Genomic DNA, 18,735 nt, shown 5'->3' with positions numbered 1-18,735 from the left:
TCTTGACATTCAGTATAAACTATAACAGTCCCAGCCTAGTCCACTAGTTCTTGACATTCAGTATAAACTATAACAGTCCCAGCCTAGTCCACTAGTTCTAAAATCCTGGAGATATACTTAACAAGGGAGAAAGTGATACAAATGTTTTTCTCAGTTATACTGTAGCCTGGAGAGTAGCCTGTTGATTCCTAGTTCTTCTAAATAGTTCACAACTCTAGTCTGGATTTTTTTTTCCGCCGATAGTCCAAAAAAAAAAAGTCAAATTAAAAAAAAAAAATGTCAACGAATTATACATAATACAATACAAGAAAAAAGTAAGACAGACAATGTGAAGATGTGATATTTGAGCTATTTTAATAGCACTTGGATCAAATCAAAAGTTCGCTGCACACAAACTGGCAAACCAAAGTGTACATGTTATGAAACTAACATAAAATACTATGTGACTTCTGTTGGCTAACATCGTTTCAATTTTCTATTGGCTAACATTACTTAAGTGTAAGATCCTATCACAAGCAGACTTAATCAAGATCGACTGACAGTATCAGAATTTTGTTGTCTACCAAAATAACATTTTCGTTACTTTCTACTTTGACAAACAAAAACTAACAACCAAATGGAGCATAAAGTAATAGCTCTAGGAACAAAGACAAACTAAAGAGAGTCCCATGCATCAACGCTATTCAGTGGTGTCACAAGAAAGTAATTTCAACAACTAACATAGAAATATATAGACTAGCCAGGGAGACAATGTTGATTCATTCATTTTAGTGAGCTATCTAAATGTTTAACTTGATAGTGGGAAAACATAATGGCAGCCAGGGAGACAATGTTGATTCATTCACTTTAGTGAGCTATCTAAATGTTTAACTTGATAGTGGAAAACATAATGGCCATTAGAGATTCTGTGAACTGGCTCTTCACCCCATAGAAAATTATCTTTGGTTTAGTGAATCTAAATACAACACAATTCCCATAGTTCTGATTCAGATCCTACATCAAAAAGGAGTTTTTATAAATTCAACAAATTTTATGAAGTCATTATATTTTTAGTGCGATTTCTGAGGAAATAATAAATTAATCTAGCCTAGAGTTTAGTCAAAATCTAATAGGAAAATGAGCCGAATGTGCTCTCAGACTTTCAATGCTGTGCCACATGATTTAAACAGTACAAGGGATAATTTGTTTAAGTTAAAGTCATTTTCAACAACAGTGTAATGTCTAGACCAAGTTCTCAACACCTAGATTTTAACACCTACATCAAGTATAGACATTTTGTTTTATATTGGATAAATGTATTTTTAAAAAATAGACACACTAATTTGAACATTCATCTTCCAAACTGAAGACAATGTGCCATTGATTACAACCAAGCCTAGTCTAGTCTCTCTCACTATATCTATATAGGTTTGTGATTTCAATTTTGTAGAGAAAAAGAAAAAAAAAGGAAGGGAGAGAATTATATAAAGAGTAAAACAAATCCAATGTGATATAGAAGGTCAGACAAAAAAAAAATTAAGTTTTAAAAATTACAATAATTATATTACACAAATGGGAACATTGGGATGATGTCCCAAACAAATGAGAAAGATTTAGACTCGACTTTTAAAAATTAACAGCATAAAGATGAAGAATATAGAGAAGTGATTGACCAGTTGGTAAAAGATTTATAAATTGTATATTTAATAAAATAAAATTTCAAGGTATTGCTAGGAGGTAAAAAAAAGAACTAGAATCCTGCACCTGCAGACAACAGTTTTGTTTCCACGGGATGTGGCAAATATAAAGATCCTAGCTAGGACTGCATAGCCATGTGAACTTGTCTTTCATCTTTGAGCTTGAAAACAAGCAATATAACTATAGTTTAAATATCCAGGCTTGTAATAACTACTATGGGCTGGTAACTTTCAATACAAAGTGGCAAGTGCCAAAATTTCTTTAAATTTTGCCAGTAAGTTCTTTGCACACTTTTGTGCAGGTTTTTCATTACTTACAAATTATTTCCTTACAAATCTAAGATCTGTAGGATCCATGTCAAAGTAACAAATATGTGGAGAAGCAATTTAAAAATATTTCAAAACTTCAGACTCTGATCTCCCTTCAAAAAACAAAAGCACCTGTCAAAAACTTTTTTTTAAACTCTTTAATTAATGAAACAATCAAAAATTTATTTTAAAAAAAATAAAAATTAGCAACATTACAATAGGAATATAAACAAAAAAAAACACTTAATTATCAAAAGTGACCAAATAATTAGGTAAATAATCACAGCAAGCCAATAAAAGCAATATGTAAGTGGCAATAGTTAAACTCTGCTTACAGTGTGATGCTTTCAAAACATAGCTTCAAGGCATTGTCGTCAAAAATATCATACAACACAAAATATTGTTTCTAAAAAAAAAAGCAATAAAAAAAAAACAAGGACTTGTGATGTGTAAGGCGTAGTAATTTGTCATAAACTGATCATCATTAAATCAACACAACATTCAAATCTAAATTCGCTTTTATCATGATAAATATAATCTTCATATGGTTGTTTTGACAGCATTCATTTCAAAATAAGAACATGGAAATCTGGGAATGCATCTGACTTATATCAATTCTAAATTCTAGCATCACACCCAATTTAAGTTGGAGAATGTTATGCCACAAATTAATTATATGCCAAGAAAATCTGTGTAGTTGTAAGTTTAATCATTGCATCAAGTGAGTGGCCAAAGATTAAACCCAGAGGTCACACTTGCACACATTCAGTCTATTGCATTGTGATTATTTACAGCTTTATGGCTCTACCTTCAAAACCAAGCTATATTGCTCAAGAAAACATAGAATAGAACAAGAGCATAAAAAAAGTCACATAAAATTTCAATATTTTTTGTTTTGAAATGAAATGTATCCATTCTTTGTGTACAGTCAAATAGTAACTGCACATTTTCTATTGATATTGTGAGATTCTGATAAAATCTAATGATCATATTTTAATCTATATTCCCTTAGTTTAAAATATTTTAAAAAAAAATTCAACCAGTTTATTAAAACATCTATAAAGCAGACATACAATAGCAAGCCCAAGTAACACAGATTTTTAAAACATGTTGAAATACTCTAGACAATTTTTTTTAAACTGTTTATCAAAAAAATTAAGCTTTCAAATAGAACAATTTGAGGTGGATGCACAAACCATCAAACCAGAAAGGCTAAGTCGAATTAAAAACAACTTACTTACAGCTTGTAATATACAAATCAGAAATAAAATGTAAACGTTTAATTTTTGTTAAGAGCTTTTTAATTTTTTTCATAATTTTTAATAATAAAAAAAAAGTGTCACAAAAACTTTTATTGAAATAAAGAAAATAAAATAGTTATACATTAAAAATAAATTAAAAATAATGTATAATATATGCAATAAAGTTTGTGTGCTGTAAAAGCCAATTTAAGGGCAATGAAGCTATTCAAGAAAAAGTCAACAAGACACACAAAGAAAATGTAAAAAACCCTGTAAAATAGTAAATGACTGATATTTACACTAGTCAATTAGACTAAAATATATAGTTGTACCATTGTGGAACTTAAATTAAAAAAAACAACTAGTCTAAAGTAATTGTACTATATTTTTTCAAAGAAAAAACATTCAATTTATGTTGAAAACAGCATTTGCCTGCACACTACAGGAACAAAACCACAAGCAAATTAGGCTACTTTGTAATGATATGACACTATTCAAACATGGATGAAAAAAAAATTCTAACTTTGAAATGTATAACAAAAAGGCTGCTCTTTGTAAAATCTTTCTTGCATATAATATAATATTATAATCAAAGAAAATAATACAAGAAGCTATCTACATGTATTTGAAGTACATTCTAGAATAACTTCTTTTTTTTTTTTTTAAATTCATGTAAATATCAAAAACATAATTTTTTTTTTTGCTTAAATATTCACAATAACTATTGTAAAATAAAACTCATGTCAGACAAACATAAATAGTTGAGGTATAACTTCACAAAATATTTCAATAAAATTTCTAAATATGGAAAATAAATAAATATATATACAGTGCTTTTTTTTTTGAAAAAAAAAAAAAAAAAGGTGCCGGTACTCAGTGATTGGGTGCCGGTACTCAGTAGTTGATTGCCTAACTTTTAACTACTAAAAATTAATAATGTTAAAATACAAGAAAAGTAATAATTTGTTCAAAAAGGTGCCAGTATGCCCCGTCACAAAAAAAGCCCTGTATATATATATTTAAATTAGAATACATGCTGAAAAAAAAAAGAAATATTCTATAAAACAGAATATAAAAAGCTTATTGATGCATATTGGTTCTATTGCACTACATATCAAAGCTATTGAATTGGTAAGCTGCTTTGTATATTAAAGATTTATTCATGGGATTCAAAGTTTGAACATGGAATGTCATGAACAAAACCAACCTGATGCCCTGCTTAAATCTCAACCTCAATCAACAGGTGAAACTGCCATTCTACTTATTCTTTATTCTACTTATTCTTTAGATAGAGTATGAGCAGGATTTCCATTCCGAGTTATCCTTTCTATCTTGTAAGAATAAGCCTTCAATCTTCTTAATCTCTCATTTATCAGAAGCAGCTAGATTCTGCAGTCAGTTTCTTGCCCTACACTTTGCCATCCAATTTTTTGCCTGACTTAGGGCATGGCAGTATATAATACTGACTAACAAAAGATGTATATAAATAAACCAATGGAGACAATGTTAAACTCTCTTCATAAAGTGTGTTTGACTTTGACTAAATGGATTTTAATATCCTTGTCAATAAAATATAATATATATATTTAGAATAAAAGATTTTGATTCTTTGGCTTTCAAATCTAAACAAACAAAATTTAAATAAATAGTGCCGAGTCAAGATTCATTCCAAGGGCTTACTAAAAGTTTCATCCTTGATTTCTCAGCACTTTGACAAAAATCTGAAATTCATGACACACATAGAGGACAAATACTGTTCTATATAGACTACTGTGCTGAAAAAACAATAAGATTTATATGTAATTTTTTAAAGTCAAAAGTAAGCATGTTATTAAATTAGAAAGCAAAAAAAAACTTGAAGTATCTTAATAACCAGTTTAAAGGTAAATATGGCTTAATGGTTGTCATTTCACTTTCTTTAAAAATGCAGGAAAACTTAAGCCTCTCTAGTTTTCAATATTGGCTCTCATGAAATGTTCTAATTGTTTGTTTCTTGCTTACTTGGTAGATCTTGCTTGTTAATTGTGAAATTATTTTTTTTTACAAAATCTATTTACTGAAATAATTAAATGTATTTTTATCATACTAATCCTGATTAAAATAAAAAGAAATATCATAATTAATTAGTTTATTGTTCATTAAAATTTCAATGAGAAAATTTTTTTTCATTATGATAAATACCTTCATTTAAATAATTATAAATTGAAATAATACTGAATATTATCTAGATATCACAAATTTACCAGTGATTAAAATATTATTATAATTATTTAACACAACTTTATAATAAACAATAAAGTAAAAAAAACTATTAATTAAATCACAATTAAAGTAAAATTATATGAAGATTTCACTTCTTTCTCTTACAATTTGACATGAAACTTATGAAATAAAGGAGTGAATTATTCATAACTTCTTCATATTATCTTCATTATTCATATTTACCAGTTTATCACTGAATCCTTTTGTTTAATACAACTTATTAAATGTTACAGTGCAACAGAATACTGTAAAATGAATAGCATTAATTTTGGTATTTAAAAATATTAACACATCCAAATAGTAAAAGTTGCATTGAATCAAAGTTTTGAAAGGTTTTGAATTTTGAAGGAATATAATATAATAGAGTGATAAGTGCACCTTATATATCAAGTATCAACCTCAGGTCGAAACACCTGAGACAACTTCCTGGTATACAATTTGGCAGCCACAGAAGCATAGCTGCGAATATCACACAGATCAGATTCCACTTGCTCCCACCTTTTCCTACTGAGATCCAATCTACACACAACATTGTAGCGGTAGATTCTAAAAGGAGACCGCTGGTACTCAGAGGTCCCCATGGCATATACGCAGCCATTGACATGCATGAGGCCAACGTTGTACATCTCCTCAGTGAGTTCAGGGCCTTGCCGCCACTGGTTGGCTTCAACATTGTAAATTTCACAGGATCTCATGGCATCCCTTCGGATAGTGTTGGTGGAATGCGAATATATCTGACCACCAGCAACCAAGATCTCATTATCAATGACACAGGCACCAAAATTAAACCTTGGTGTGGGCATCCCAGCCAGGGAGGTCCATTCATTTTTTCGCGGGTCAAACTTCATGACAATATTGTGAGCCCCCACCCCAGTTCTTCCTCCAAGAAGGTATATCTCTCCACGAAAGACAACAGAACTTAGATCAACCAGCGTCGTTGGCATCATTCCAACATAATTCCATTGATTTTTATCAATATCGTAGCTCTCCACTATCTCTGTAGGATGCTGGTTTAATGTAAGACCCCCAAAACTGTAAATTTTATTGTCCACAGATGCTAATGTAAAATTAGATTTAGGAAACAACATTGGAGCTTTTGCTATCCACTTGTTATGATCATTGTCATAGAAATAAACATCTTTTCGCACAGACTCTTCATCTTCAAAATCATCAAATGAAACAGAATCCTCATCAGAAGGAGACTCTCCGTAATTTGCATGATAAATATAATTACCACCAGCTGCATAAATCGAATTGTCCTCCGTCACTATGACAGCGGGGTCCTCCACACAGTAATACCTTGAACGCTCCTCACACTCAGGGAATGTTGCCATGAAGAAAGCTTCACGGGTAAGAGGGTTGTAACAGTTTATTGCAGAGGGTTTATTCTGATCAATCCCTCCTACCAACAGGATGCAGTGCTCAGGCTGGATCATGCCAGAACGCAAGGGGAATGGGTCTTTTGTGTTACTTGCGCTGTACACTTTTTCTGGGTTTTCCAAGAACATACGAATGTTCCGAATCAGAACCCTTCCTTTCTCTGTCTCCAGAAGCATGGAGTTTTGATAAACAACATCCATAAGGAATTTAACACTCACTAGAGGAAATCTAAGATGTAACATGAGCTCCCCAAGATGCTGCCGCCGGTTTTTTAAATCATGTGTCACCCATGTTACTATCGCTTCATACACAGTTTCTTCTTTCTCCACATTAAGTTCATCAGAGGAAACAATATCCACAACCTTATCCAATGGTAAGTCTAAGAACTCCTCAGTTTTGCAAACAGAAGTAAAGTTCTTCTCTATGAATTCCTTAGCCTTGGTGCACAGCTCTTCACAGTTGTGTACAGAGGCAAAGCACTGGATGCCCACACAGTTAGCCTCATCAAGCTGAGTCTCCATGAACTTGGCACAGGCCTTCTGGACAGCAGACATCTGAAGCAAGGAAGCAGTTGACAGCAGACTCTGTGCATTAGCTGAAGTTATCTCTAGTTTGCCTGAGTACGCAAATCCAATTAGTAATCGCACAGCATCAGGATCTGTCTCCCTAAGCCAAACCTAAAGTAAAAAACAAAAAATTACAATGTTAGAATAGTGTAGTAAAAAACAAAAAATTACAATGTTAGAATAGTGTAGTAAAAAACAAAAAATTACAATGTTAGAATAGTGTAATAAAAAACAAAAAATATGCAACATCCTACTTCAACAGATAAAAACAAAGAATATATTAGCCACCTTTAAAAATAAACAAGGTAATTATACTCAAATTTAAAAAAAAAAAAAAAAGAAAAGTTTTTTTCAATAATTTTTCATGATAAGAACCCAGTTAAGCAATTAAAATCAAACAAGAAACTTTCTTGAAACCAATATCAAAAACATTTCAGATTCAATCCTGCAATTCTAAATAAAGTTTGACATCATTTATCACGCATCATGAACTTCAATGATTAATTTTCCTGCAAATTTATATCTATATAAATTATTCAAATGGTATATTTGTTTGTTTTTGTTTTGCTTGGTTACACCGTAGTGCTGATTATCTTTTAAAAATGCTTATATGCTAGAATTATTAATAATTTAATTTCTAATTTCCTTTGCAATATGTGTATGCAAACCAATATAACTTCAGAGAAAAAAAAAAGATTGGAATAGGGAAAAAAATGTTGCATCAAAATTTAACCATTAAATATTTCTTTATTATTTAATTCATTTTGACATTCCTTTTTTTAAAAAACCACAATAAATACTAGAAAAATGAGAAAAGTAACAAAAATTCTTTCTTTTTCTGAATTATACAGTGAATATATCTACAAGAGTAAGATCAGAAAGCAAATGTCTTGAGCTCACTTAGCAGATTTAAAAAATTTCTTTCTGATCAAAGCATTAAAAATAAGTTCTGGATTTTTTTTGCATAAATACAATATATGTTTGTTTATTTTTTATAATTTTTAAAAATAAATTGTCAAACAGTTTTTACTTTACTTTTTTATCTTCAAGTAAAGTATTTGAGGTGAAAAGCTAACTAGTGTTAACAGCTTCAAATACCTCGGAGCTATTGTCTCAGATGAGGGAACAAAACCCGAATTATTGGCCCGAATAGCACAGTCCACAGCAGCCCTTTCAAAACTTAAAATAATATGGAAAGATAAGGGCTTAGCCCTCGGCACCAAAATTAGACTGATGCGCTCTCTGGTCATGGCCACATTTTTATATGCTTGTGAGTCGTGGACGTTGAATGCAGAGCTTGAGAGGAGGATCCTAGCAATGGAATTGAGATGCTACAGAAGGATCCTAGGCATCACATTCAAAGACCGCATCACAAACCAAGAAATCAGAGACAGGGTTACTGTAGCGATCGGAGCCCATGACGACTTGCTTACTATTGTGAAAAAACAAAAGCTTAAAACCTTTGGCCACATTACAAGATCTACGGGGCTCGCAAAGACCTTTCTTCAGGGAACAGTGCCAGGGAAAAGAAGAAGAGGCAGACAGAAAAAGCGATGGGAGGACAACATTAAAGAATGGACAGGCCTGCCATTGAGAGAGGTTCTGAACAAGGCAAAAAAAAGGGAGGAATGGAGAAAGACGGTCGACAAATCTTGCCTGGTGCCTCAACGGTCCAACAGACTAAGGGATAGGTAAAGGTAAAAAAAGTATTTTAGGTGATGCAAGTTACCTGGGATTTAGTATGAAATATTGTTTTTAGAATTGCCACAATAAAAAGAAGCATTTTAAAAACAGCTAAAGGTTTCAATGAGTATGGCTGCCTGGTCAGTTAGGAACATCCCATACATGTAAAACAAACAAGTTATGTAACATTCCCTTCACATTTTTTTTTTTATTTTCTCATGAAAATAAAAGTAGAGTGTGAAAATGGGTTTACCCATTCAGCCATATTCATATCAAATCAAAGAAAAGTACTGTGAAAACGGGTTTACCCAAGTTGTTAAAAGTTTTGTTCTTTAAAAGCGATACAATTAGGTACTTTTTGTCTATTTTTAGAGCCCTGCGGTTGTGTGAGGGTCATTAAACATACACTACGTTTTTTTTTCAGGACATAAATATATACATACATATGCCTTTCTTATTGCCTTATGTTATAAAATTTCACAATTATCATAAAAAGTTTCTACTGACCTCTTGCTGCCTAGATTCATGAAGGTTTGATGTGAACATAGCCTTAAAATAGGGGCTAGCTGCAGCTAACACAGCCTTGTGGCATGGAATTCGATGATCTTGAATGCACATTGTGACATCCACTAGTTGGCCTTCCTCAAACATACCTTTCAAAGCCTCCAGTAGCTCTGTCTGGTGTTCTCCACACTCTAGTGTAGTGCGCTCCATTGTGACCACTCAAGACTACTCATTAATCTCAGTCGCTAAATGAAAGCAAGCATGGAAAATCTGTTAAGTTTATAAGTTTAGATTATTAAGCTCAAAAGATTCCTAAAGTATAGGTTGTAACTTCTAAGCTTTTCGAATCTATTGTCTGGTCTTATGAAGACATTTTTTCCTCCCCCACAAAGAACAATCTACAATCTTCCAACTTAGAACAGGACACACACCACTATTAAATTACCACTTGAACAAAATAAACTCCACACAACTCCTCCTTTGCAGACACTGTGCCCACCCCTTTGAAACAGTAAACCATATCCTCTATGAATGCCCCTCCCTAATCCACCTTAGGCAGACCCTACTTCCACTACAGCCCAACATAACCAACACCCTGTACAGCAGTGCTGAACAACTGAAGAAAACAGCACACTTTTTTTCCTTGGCACAGTCTGCAAAAGATCTCACAGCTCAGCAGCAATAAAGCTGACTAGAAGAAGAAGAAGAAGAATGAAGACATTTTACAAGGTCTGTTGTTGTAAGTCATTAACATTGATTTAAATGTGGTTGTCCCGTACAGCCTACAATTTAAACTACATTAATGGGACCCTTTTTGTGTTGCCTCTTATTTAGAAAAGTGACTTTTTTTTTATTTTATGGGGTCATTTTCTCAGCTATTAGTGTTTTGCTATTTTTAATGGCTGAACAAACTCTATCTATGGTACATTTATCTAAACATTCTAGACTAAAAAATATATAATCACCATTCAAAATTTCTAACTGATGTTACTGCAATGTAACACTAGAGAGTTAGAGAGAACCATTTATGTTTCAATGGTTTTTAAACAAGATTATCTAAAGATTTAGATTTTCAACAACATTATCCTAAGATTTAATTCGCACTCATCTGTATATCAGTTTCAGTAAACTGTTTCACTAGTTTAAAAAAGATAGTTTACTTGAAACATTCTGGTCATCAAGAGAAACTTCAAAGAAACTGTGGGGTCGAGGCCTTGAAATCTTGTGTAAACAATTATAATGGCCATCAGAAAAAAAAATTCCCAAAGGATATTTAGAGGAAGGGTTAAAAATAATTAGATTAGTATCTCTAGAATTTTTTTTTATGGGAAACTATAAATAGAATAATTCACTAGTACTATTAATCATGTCATCATTCTATCAGCCAATCTACTTAATTACATAATTATTTTGATAGGTAGATCTATATAATTTATTTAGTGATGGGAACTAAACTAACTTTTAAAAGTTAAACTAAAACTAGTTTTCAACTAAAATAAAGTAGTTAAACTATTAGTTTATCATGAATTTCAAAAGATAGTTAAACTAAACTAAAGAAAGTTAATTAAAATATATTGAACTAGACCTATATAGATATAATCATCCGACTGTATGCCTACGGTTCAATCTTATTCTTTTAACATTCTAGTAATATTTATCTATAATAAAATCAGTATTAAGGAAAATGTTTCTTACATAAACGTTAATGCACAATAAAATAAAATGTCTAAATAAATATGTGTGCTTGTATTTTTGCCTTGAATTAAAACCTTTAGAAAATAATGGTACTCTTTTTTTTTTTTTAAATTATATTAACTTATTATACAATGGAAAATCTTACTTATACTGGTAAAGTTTAACATCTCATTAAATAACATATATTTAGAATTTCAAATTTAGATCTAGTATCCAAAGAAATAGAAACGAAATCGTTGGAGTTTTTAATACATTTGACCTGTATAACTATTTTATAGTGTAAAATACATGCTTAACTATTTTCTTGTCTGACCACTAAAAATATAACTAACACTACACGTGTACGTCTATGTGGCCAGGTTGTTAAAATCAGTCTGACACACTGTCTATTTACTTTCTGGGCTGGGAGGGTGTATAACTATTTTAGTGTAAAGATATATCTACGAACATGCTTGACTAGCCAGGCCAGTGTGTTATTTTTTTTGTCTGACCTCTCCACATTAAGCAAACACTATTGCATAACGCTTAATTCAGGGTAGTCTTACAGTATTATCGACTACATACTTACAGTACACTAGGTCTACATGTGGTCATGTGTATGTCTAGCTGACCAGGTTGTTAAAATCAGTTGGACACAGTCTATTTACTTTAGGGTCAGAGAGGGTGTGGATTAAAATTTTTTTTTCTAGAGTTGGTTACCCTTATGCTTTTAGATCTATATAGGCCTAGCTGTTGATTTAGACTTAATAGATCTCAATAATAAGTCTTAAGACAATAAAAGGGTGTACTTGATGTTCCTGCAGTTAAAAAAAAATATTGTTTGCCGCAAATAAATTGATTAAAACCACTAAATATTGACCTAACTCACTAATCAGATTCCCACTAGAAACAGAAATTAAACACCTTCACACGGCTCACAAAAAAATTAGGAACAACCTCATTCATAATACTGCATAGAAGCTTTTGGCAAACATTTTATAATACCTGCTACTTTCAAGTGCAAATATTTACTCCCATAACTTCTACCAGGATCATACTTTACCCTCTTCAAATGCAGACTGTCTAAATAGATCTAGTTGTTAACTGCATCATTTTTTTTATTATCAAAGTTATTGATATCACATGACCAGAAAACAGGGAGTGCGTTTCAACCACATGTTGAAAAGTTTTACAAATTTTAATTAAACTTTTTAGTTAGTAACTAAAAAAAAATTAATTAAACTACGATTTTAACTAAACTTTTTTTTCTAGTTAAACAATGGCCTTAACTAATTTTTTTTAGTTACACTAAAAGTTTCTAACTTTTTAGTTAACTTTTGCCCATCACTAAATTTATTTACACACATTAATCATTATTTTTATTTGATGTAAAATGTAATATCATTTAATATGTAATAGTCTAGATCTAGTAATAGAATATAGATTCTAATAATTGGTGGATTATATAGATTATTATAGATCTATGGTAGATTCTTATAACTGAACACCGACTTTCGGGAACTAGGTCAATTTTTTATTTTATTTTTTTATTTGGTGAAGGTTTAACTTACAAAAAAAACTGAAAGCAGATTCTTATTCTGCAACTAAAGGACTATAAAAATAGCTGTGTTCCTTTGTATTACCACCCATAGTCAAGATTTTATTTTAAAATAAATTGGGTCACCTCATGCTCCTATTTTGAACGCAGTTTTTGGGCTTTCTCCTTTAGTTGAACAGTGAGCACCGGTGTTGAACACCACTATGTAATTGCTAATAAATTATATCTGTGTTACTTAAAAATTATTTAGATTGTAGTAAAAGAAATAGATTCACTTTTGCAATATGTATTTATAGTCTATTTCCTCATATACTCTCTCTCTATATATATATATATGTATATAATATATATATATATATATATATATATATATTATATATATATATATATCGTATATAGTTTATAACAGACAGAAATAAATTTATATAGATTATAGAGCTATAAATTAATTATTTTAATTTAATAAACATGATATTTTCTACTAGGCTACTTGTATTTTCTCTCTGTCTTTCTTTTAACTCCCATCCAAGGACCCTCTTCTTGTTTTCATAATTTGGATGTTCGTTTTGTGAAACCTTAACATCCCCTCCCTCCCATAGATGCTTATAATTCTTTTCATGACTCTCTCCCCCTTCCCTCCACTGCCTTTTGGATAGTTTGTGACACTACTCCCTGAGTGTATACCTCTCCTCACCGCCAGCTTATCTTGCGTGATCACATGCAGTGGGCATGGTCTCTGGCTTCAAATTAGCAGCCCACACTTTTTCTTTCATTCATAAGTTATATATTCTAGATAACTCTATCTAGGTCTTGTTTATTCATTGAAAAAATCATAGATTTATTAATCCCAATAATATTTCATAATACGATTTTGCTGTGTTCAAAAAGGAGAATTAGCTGAATTCATTATTATTTGTTTGGACACCCACTTTTTTAATTTTATTTAACAGCTAACGGTAAAAATGTGATTGGAATGTCTTTCTAAAGATGTTTGGAAGCTTATTTTGATATGCCCATCAGCCTACGATCAAACAGGCTCATGATATAGCCTTCATCCCTTATATGGGTATGAATTGCCGGGGGAGGTTAAAACAACAGCTTAACATACATGGTTACCGAGAATCTAAATAACTGCCATCTGCTTTGGAAAAACAGAACAAAATTACCGGAACTTATCTAAAATTGGATATGCACTGTCCCGAAACATCGTTTTTAGCTCCTAACATAAAAACAAATGAATTACAAACAAAAAAAAGCAACCCGTTCAAAAAGGAGAATTCAATGGGGTGTTCAAACTATAAGAGTATTAAGAGCCTCCTCTACCTTAATCATATTATTGACTTATTGAGTTAAACTTCTATCAACTTAATTTCAACACTGCCTTACTGCAGTGTGTTACAAAAAGTATTTGTAGATCTATGAGTTACTCAGAGAGACAATTACAAGTAACAATAGAATTACTCCAACCCTCCATAACAAAATGAAAATGTCTCAAATTCAAATATAGACTCTACTACCTTTAATCTATTTATTAATTTATATAATAACTAGACTGTCTTATATTATTAAATAAATTGGGAGGAAAATTATGACCCATTAGCCATTAGTAGGCATTAGCAGCCATAAATGATTACGTAGATCTAGATCTGGCTAGATTTAGATAGATTAAATAGATATCTAGTCTAGTATCATCTAGTATCTACCTGCTCTGCCCATGTTGTTTACTGTAATCAGATGCATCAGCTAAAATATGAGTCATCGAAGTTTTCTACAATTGGCATCTCTTTTAGACTAGTCTAGTGTTCTCCCTTTATTTTACCTTTTTCTTTGCTTCGGTTAGCTTTGCTGAACGACCATAACTTCCGGTAGACATCAAATCAGAGGAGACTACTCAATAATAAAAGGTTTAGACGTTTCTCCCTGCTAGCCTGCCTTGGTCCAAGTTAATCCCAATCCAATGATTGTGGACTTTTTTTTTTCTTCATACACAAATCACACATAGAAATTAGCACTTACATCAATACTAATAAAATACTCAGAAAGACAACAAAAAAAAAAATATGCTAAGACAAATTTATACAAGTGCTCTTTTTTCCGTAGTGACATTAGTAGCCTATTAGATGATTAATGTCTGGTGCAGGTTGCCTGAATCAGCCAGGAAAAGCAATGACTTAGCATATTTTAATTCTGTAATTTGTATGAATAGATTAACCATGCATTAACACTTGAATACGCATATGACGCAAATATTTTGTGTCTATAATTTATAAGATGAGACAATTCAAATATTGTAAGGTACATTTACCACCACGAAAAGGCCTACAAACAGGATACTAGTAGATAAATATTAATTAGATCTTCAACAATATTTAAAATAATGTTTAAATTGTAATTTTAAGCAAGGATTTAAATATATTTGTACCACAAACTATCTAAATAGCTAGCTACTATTAGAATTAACCCTTACCTCTAAGGGCAGCGTTTCTATAACATTAGGATGCAAAAGGGTGCTGTCAGGGAAGTTGGAATGCAAAGGCAGCTAGGAATTTGCCATCATTTAGGGGTACGGGGAGGCTTGACCTCTTTGGGGGGGGGGGGGGGGCTACAATTTGCGTAATATTTAATGTAAAAAAAAACACTCATTTGGGGGCCCCCCTCAAGTGGGGTCTCAAATGGATTTTTAAATTCTCCGCCTCCCTCCCCCACTCTAGCTACGCCTCTGTGCAAAGGAGTTTTCATTTTTTTTACTCACTTTAGCTTTATATTTATAAATACATACTTACTGAGCATTTGGCATAATCTAGTAAAAATGTTTAGAAAATGTAAAAGTTCCATCATGCGCGCGCCCACGCAGAGGCTAAAAAAAAATTAGGATAAATAACAAAAAATATAAATAATTAAATGGTTACTTTCATTGCACAAGGGAAAAGTAACAGTTCTGTTGTCACAGATAAATAAATAAATTACTGTAGACATTAATTAATAATAACATTAATAATAACAGAGACTTAGTGTTTATACAAGTAGACATTGAAGACTATCATTTTTTTATTACGCCACATCCTACTTTCTCACAAAACATGCACAACAATGACGCAATATTAACATATTAGCACAGTAACTAAGGATGCCCCCCCCCCCCAAACAACCCTAATCCTTTAGGACGGTGGAGTGTAAGGTGTTTGGTATTTCTGTGGAGAAATTACACAATTTTTGCGAAAAATTTATACATTTTTGTAAATGATCTGCTATTCCTATTTCAATACATTATTTTGTTTTTCTAATTTAAAAAATTCCAACAATAGTATAATAATAATAAGGCTTGTCTTTGAGTCCGACTATTAGTGAGGAGTGCAGTATTTACCGTGGATGAGCAGCCCCAGCTGTGACTTACATATTTTGCCACATCCAGGGCAAGCATAACCATTGTCCGCAGGTGGTCGATTTAGATTTTCTTTTCGCCGTCTGCGTTTGTCCTCGGCAGCGAGCTTTCTTTTGGTCTCAAATGTGTATCCCGCGGCCTTCGTGAGTGACCTCCAGCTGTCTCGTTCTGAGGCCGCATGCGACCAGGTGCTCTCTTCTATGTCAGCCAAGGAAGGTTGACGCCTAAGCTGGTCTTTGAAGCGTTTCGTGGGGCGCCTCTGTTACGTCGACCACCTTTTGGCTCACCAAAAAGGACTGCCTTTGGCATACGTTCGTCTCCCATACGGAATACGTGCCCCACCCAGCGTAACTGGCGGACCATAGGGGGTCCCTCTATACTGTCCATACCGGCGTTAACAAGGACATCGCTGTTTGTAGTGCGGTCTTGCCATCGTATGTCCATGATGGAGCGCAATAGTATAATGTTATACAATTATGTACATAGAACATAAACTTGAGTCTGTGTAATGTAAAATGTAGCACAGGCTTTCGTTTTTAAAACACATAAAAAAGAAGAACATTCTATGAAAAGAGGTTATTTTAACTTACGGTGTATATACATTGCAAGGGTACATGAAATCAAAACAAGCATATTTAAACCTAAGACAATATAATAAAGACAATGGCGTGATGATGCAACAGTAATACACATGGAATACTACAATATGAAATGTTATTAAATTGTTAGTTTTATGTAAATGAGGAGTTGATGCGTTTGCGCAATGTAAGCGCTTCCATAAATTTTATTAAAAGCAATTGATGTATTTATGACTTACAAAAACCACAAATTTTGAAATTCTTATACCTATTTTTGCAAAGTTATTTTCAACTTTATGTTTTTGTGGATAAAAAGAAGTTTAAAGAGTTTTAAAAATATATACAATATAATTGCTCATTAATATTATTCTTTTAGTTATCAGATAATAACAATAAAAAGTTATTTTATATAATTAATTAAAAGTATTTTAAGATAAATAGTACATTTATATAAAAATATATAATATATATATATAATATATTTACACTGGGTAAAGGAACATTTTCGTGTACTTTGACAATTTCTTTGTTACCTCCCCGTTATGTATGTCACCATGTCTGAGCTATGGATGACATGCTAAAAAAATGCAGACGTCTCATATCGTCTACCTTTATAATTATACATCTATCTATCTATCTATCTATCTATCTATCTATCTCTATCTATCTATCTATCTATCTATCTATCTATCTATCTATCTATCTATCTATCTAAGTGGCATGTGGGCCATATAGGCCTATAGGATACAGGCCACGCGAATGCAAAAAGATTATGGGTTTCATTATTGACTGTGAGCAGAAATTTCAATGGGCCGAATAGCTTCGCCAAGGGCCAGAAGTGTCTTACGGACCGTAGTTTTGAGCATCACTGATCTAAATCAACTAAGGCTTATTTAGGCCTACATCTATCTTTTTATCTTATATCCATTACAGACGTTACTTTAAAAAAATATTATAATAATACGCATTTCATTCATGTGTAAATCTATTCATGCGTGTCAATCAATGACTATAACATTGCTGAGTCGTTGGTTTTCCTGGCTGATTCAGGCAACCCGTTCCATTCACTAATGATGGCTCTGGGGAAGAAGGAGCACTTGTACCGACTATGGATCATCTCATGGAAATGACATGAATGCCTGGGCATTAGCTATGGTCGGAACAATGTCGCCCACACCACTGGCGGATCCAGGGGGGGGGCGGTAGGGGCGATCGCCCCCCCCCACTCGGCCGACCCCCCCCCCCCGAAGGGGGGGGGGCGGACGAATTATAGTATAGAATTCACACAATTTGTATGCGAATTTATTACTTATGTTAATAATATATACTAATTATTTATATTTCAACCTATTTTTAGATTATTTCGCCCCCCCCCTTTCTAGTATTTTGGCCGATTTGGTAGGGTCGGGAGGGGCGATGGCATCAATCCGCCCCCCCCCCCCACCATAAACTATCGAGTGGGGGGGGCGGTCCTATTTATTGGTAGAAATCACAGCTTGCTAACAGAATCAATTATCTATATGATTAAAACTTGTTATTGGTATTTTAACCGGTCTTTATATAATTTCGTTCACCTGTTGGCCGATTGGAAGGGGAAGAGCGAATACCTCCACCGCCCTTCCTATCTAAACCCTTTGAGTGGGGGGGGGGCGGTCCTGCTTTTATGGAGAAATCATAGTATGTGAACAAAATTAGTCGAATATCGGACAAATCAATACTTTTTCTTTTTGTATTATAGTAAGAAATTACAAAATTAAAAAAAATCTGTCACTAATATAATTTATATATGCTATAAAGTAAATTCTTATATCGAGTCGCCCAACCCCTATTCTTTAATGCAAAATGCAATCAATAGCAGAAATTATAAAAAGGAGCGAAAATGAATAGTTTTCATTTTACCGCCCTTGCCCTTTCCAGACAGA

At 32.6% G+C, this 18,735-nt stretch overlaps 1 protein-coding gene across 1 annotated transcript; it reads right to left on the bottom strand.

Moving 5' to 3' along the window:
- Positions 1-333: 333 nt before the first annotated feature.
- LOC106073602 (kelch-like protein 28) lies at positions 334-14,722 on the bottom strand. Its single transcript, XM_056023681.1, has 3 exons — positions 14,557-14,722; positions 9,625-9,866; positions 334-7,545 (listed from the first exon to the last, which is right to left on the bottom strand). Exons 2-3 carry the CDS (start codon positions 9,829-9,831, stop codon positions 5,875-5,877), a joined length of 1,878 nt encoding a protein of 625 aa, XP_055879656.1. The 5' UTR covers positions 9,832-9,866; positions 14,557-14,722; the 3' UTR covers positions 334-5,874.
- Positions 14,723-18,735: the final 4,013 nt, after the last annotated feature.

The sequence above is a fragment of the Biomphalaria glabrata genome, chromosome 3 (genome assembly GCF_947242115.1).
Source record: "Biomphalaria glabrata chromosome 3, xgBioGlab47.1, whole genome shotgun sequence".
NCBI classification, from domain to species: Eukaryota; Metazoa; Mollusca; class Gastropoda; family Planorbidae; genus Biomphalaria; species Biomphalaria glabrata.
The sequence above is the reverse complement of the archived record's forward strand: the minus strand, read 5'-3'. Positions and strand labels throughout refer to the sequence as shown.